Source organism: Protobothrops mucrosquamatus, unplaced genomic scaffold (assembly GCF_001527695.2).
Source record: "Protobothrops mucrosquamatus isolate PMUCROS unplaced genomic scaffold, P.Mucros_1.0 scaffold4182, whole genome shotgun sequence".
NCBI classification, from domain to species: domain Eukaryota; kingdom Metazoa; phylum Chordata; class Lepidosauria; order Squamata; family Viperidae; genus Protobothrops; species Protobothrops mucrosquamatus.
Window position 1 is genome coordinate 28,583 of NW_015390107.1, and position 1,468 is coordinate 30,050.

The following is a 1,468-nucleotide window of genomic DNA, read 5'->3' on the forward strand; positions in this document are numbered from 1 at the left end:
TAACAGTCTCAAGACCTGCTCCCGTCTCCTCCCCCGGGGCCACCCAGTCAGAGTCAAGGCCTTCTCGGATCCGAGCGACTTTGTCATACAGATATTGAGCAAAGTCCTCGGCCCTCCCCTCCAGGGGATCCTCCCCCCCCCTCAACTGAAGGAGAGAGCGGGTCACCCTGAAGAGGGTGGCCGGGCGATTATCTGATGATGCAATGAGGGTGGAGTAGTAATTAGACCTAGCCACCCTCATCGCCACTAGGTAGGATCTAACCTGCATCCTTGCCTGTGCTCGATCGGATTCGATTCGGCTAGCCCTCCAACTGCTCTCTAGGCGTCTTTTCCGGCGTCTTTTGTTTATTTGGGAGTTCATCTAAAAAAAATGTTTGTTAAGCCTGAGCTGTCTTCAGTACTTTTGACTTTTTGCTTCAGAAATGCTGCAGTCGAGACGGTGGATCAAGAGCTCTTATTTGTTGGATCAGAGACAGGAAAGTTGTTAGCTGTGAGAGATCTTGTGAAAAAGGTAATTTTGTTTTCATGTCGAGTCTGTCTATTGGGCAGTTTTCTGTGCTGAATCAACTTGGTATGTTCATAAAGCAGAATAAATGCATCTTGAGGGATGCAGATGTTTTAGAAGAGGAAGGTAGAAACTGAATTAGATATATAATTCACTTGAAATACTAAGTGAGAATACTCTTTCTTCAAGGTACCTTCATATTGAAAAGAAGGAAGGAGGGAGAGGAGTGGAGAAAAGATGCAGGCCTCAAATTTACAACCAACCATTTTCATATCAATAAGTTATGATTATTTGTCTCATGGGATAGCAGCCTCTGAGCAAATCAGTGCAGAATTTTGGAATGAGCCTTCACTGTTCTTTCTAATCTTTTTCCTGCTGCTACTTGATGCCAGAATTAGAACATCCAGTTGAGACTGTGAGACACTTATCAAATCTCTGCTGGTTCTTGGAGATCACTGGGTAATGTTGGGCCACCCTTTTGAAGGATCTTGAGGCTGCATCACAAGAGGAAATGCTGAAATTCGTGTTGTTTGCTTATTTATGAAACAAATTTATAGGACCGCCCAGCTCACTGGTGATTCTGACTGGCTTATAACAAAAAAAAACCCCACAACATAAAAGCCCATAACTTCCTATTCTCAGAAACAGGAAGTCCCTGACTTTGTTGATGCAGGTAGTGCTCAACCACAATCGTCCCCAAAAATTTTGTTGCTAAGCGAAAGATTTCTGAGTTTTGCCCCCGTTTTACGATTTTTCCTGCCATCGTTAAGTGAATCATTGCAGTGGCTAAGTTAGTAACAACGGTTGTTAAGTGCATCTGGTTTCCTCATTGAATTTGCTTGTCAGAGGGTTATAAAAGGTGTTCACATGACCCTGGGACACTGCAACTGTCATAAACGTGAGTCAGTTGCCAAGCATCTGAATTTTGATCACACGACCATGGAAATGCTGCAACAGTCGGGT

The 1,468-nt window shown here is 43.9% G+C and overlaps 1 protein-coding gene across 1 annotated transcript in view; it reads left to right on the forward strand.

The window, feature by feature from the left end:
- The window catches only part of DDX52 (DExD-box helicase 52), a 25,137-nt gene that overhangs the window by 12,930 nt on the left and 10,739 nt on the right, over nt 1-1,468 (forward strand). The window contains exon 10 of the mRNA XM_029286592.1: nt 421-511. Within this exon, the coding sequence (XP_029142425.1) occupies nt 421-511 (91 nt within the window). The remainder of the gene's footprint in view (nt 1-420; nt 512-1,468) is intronic.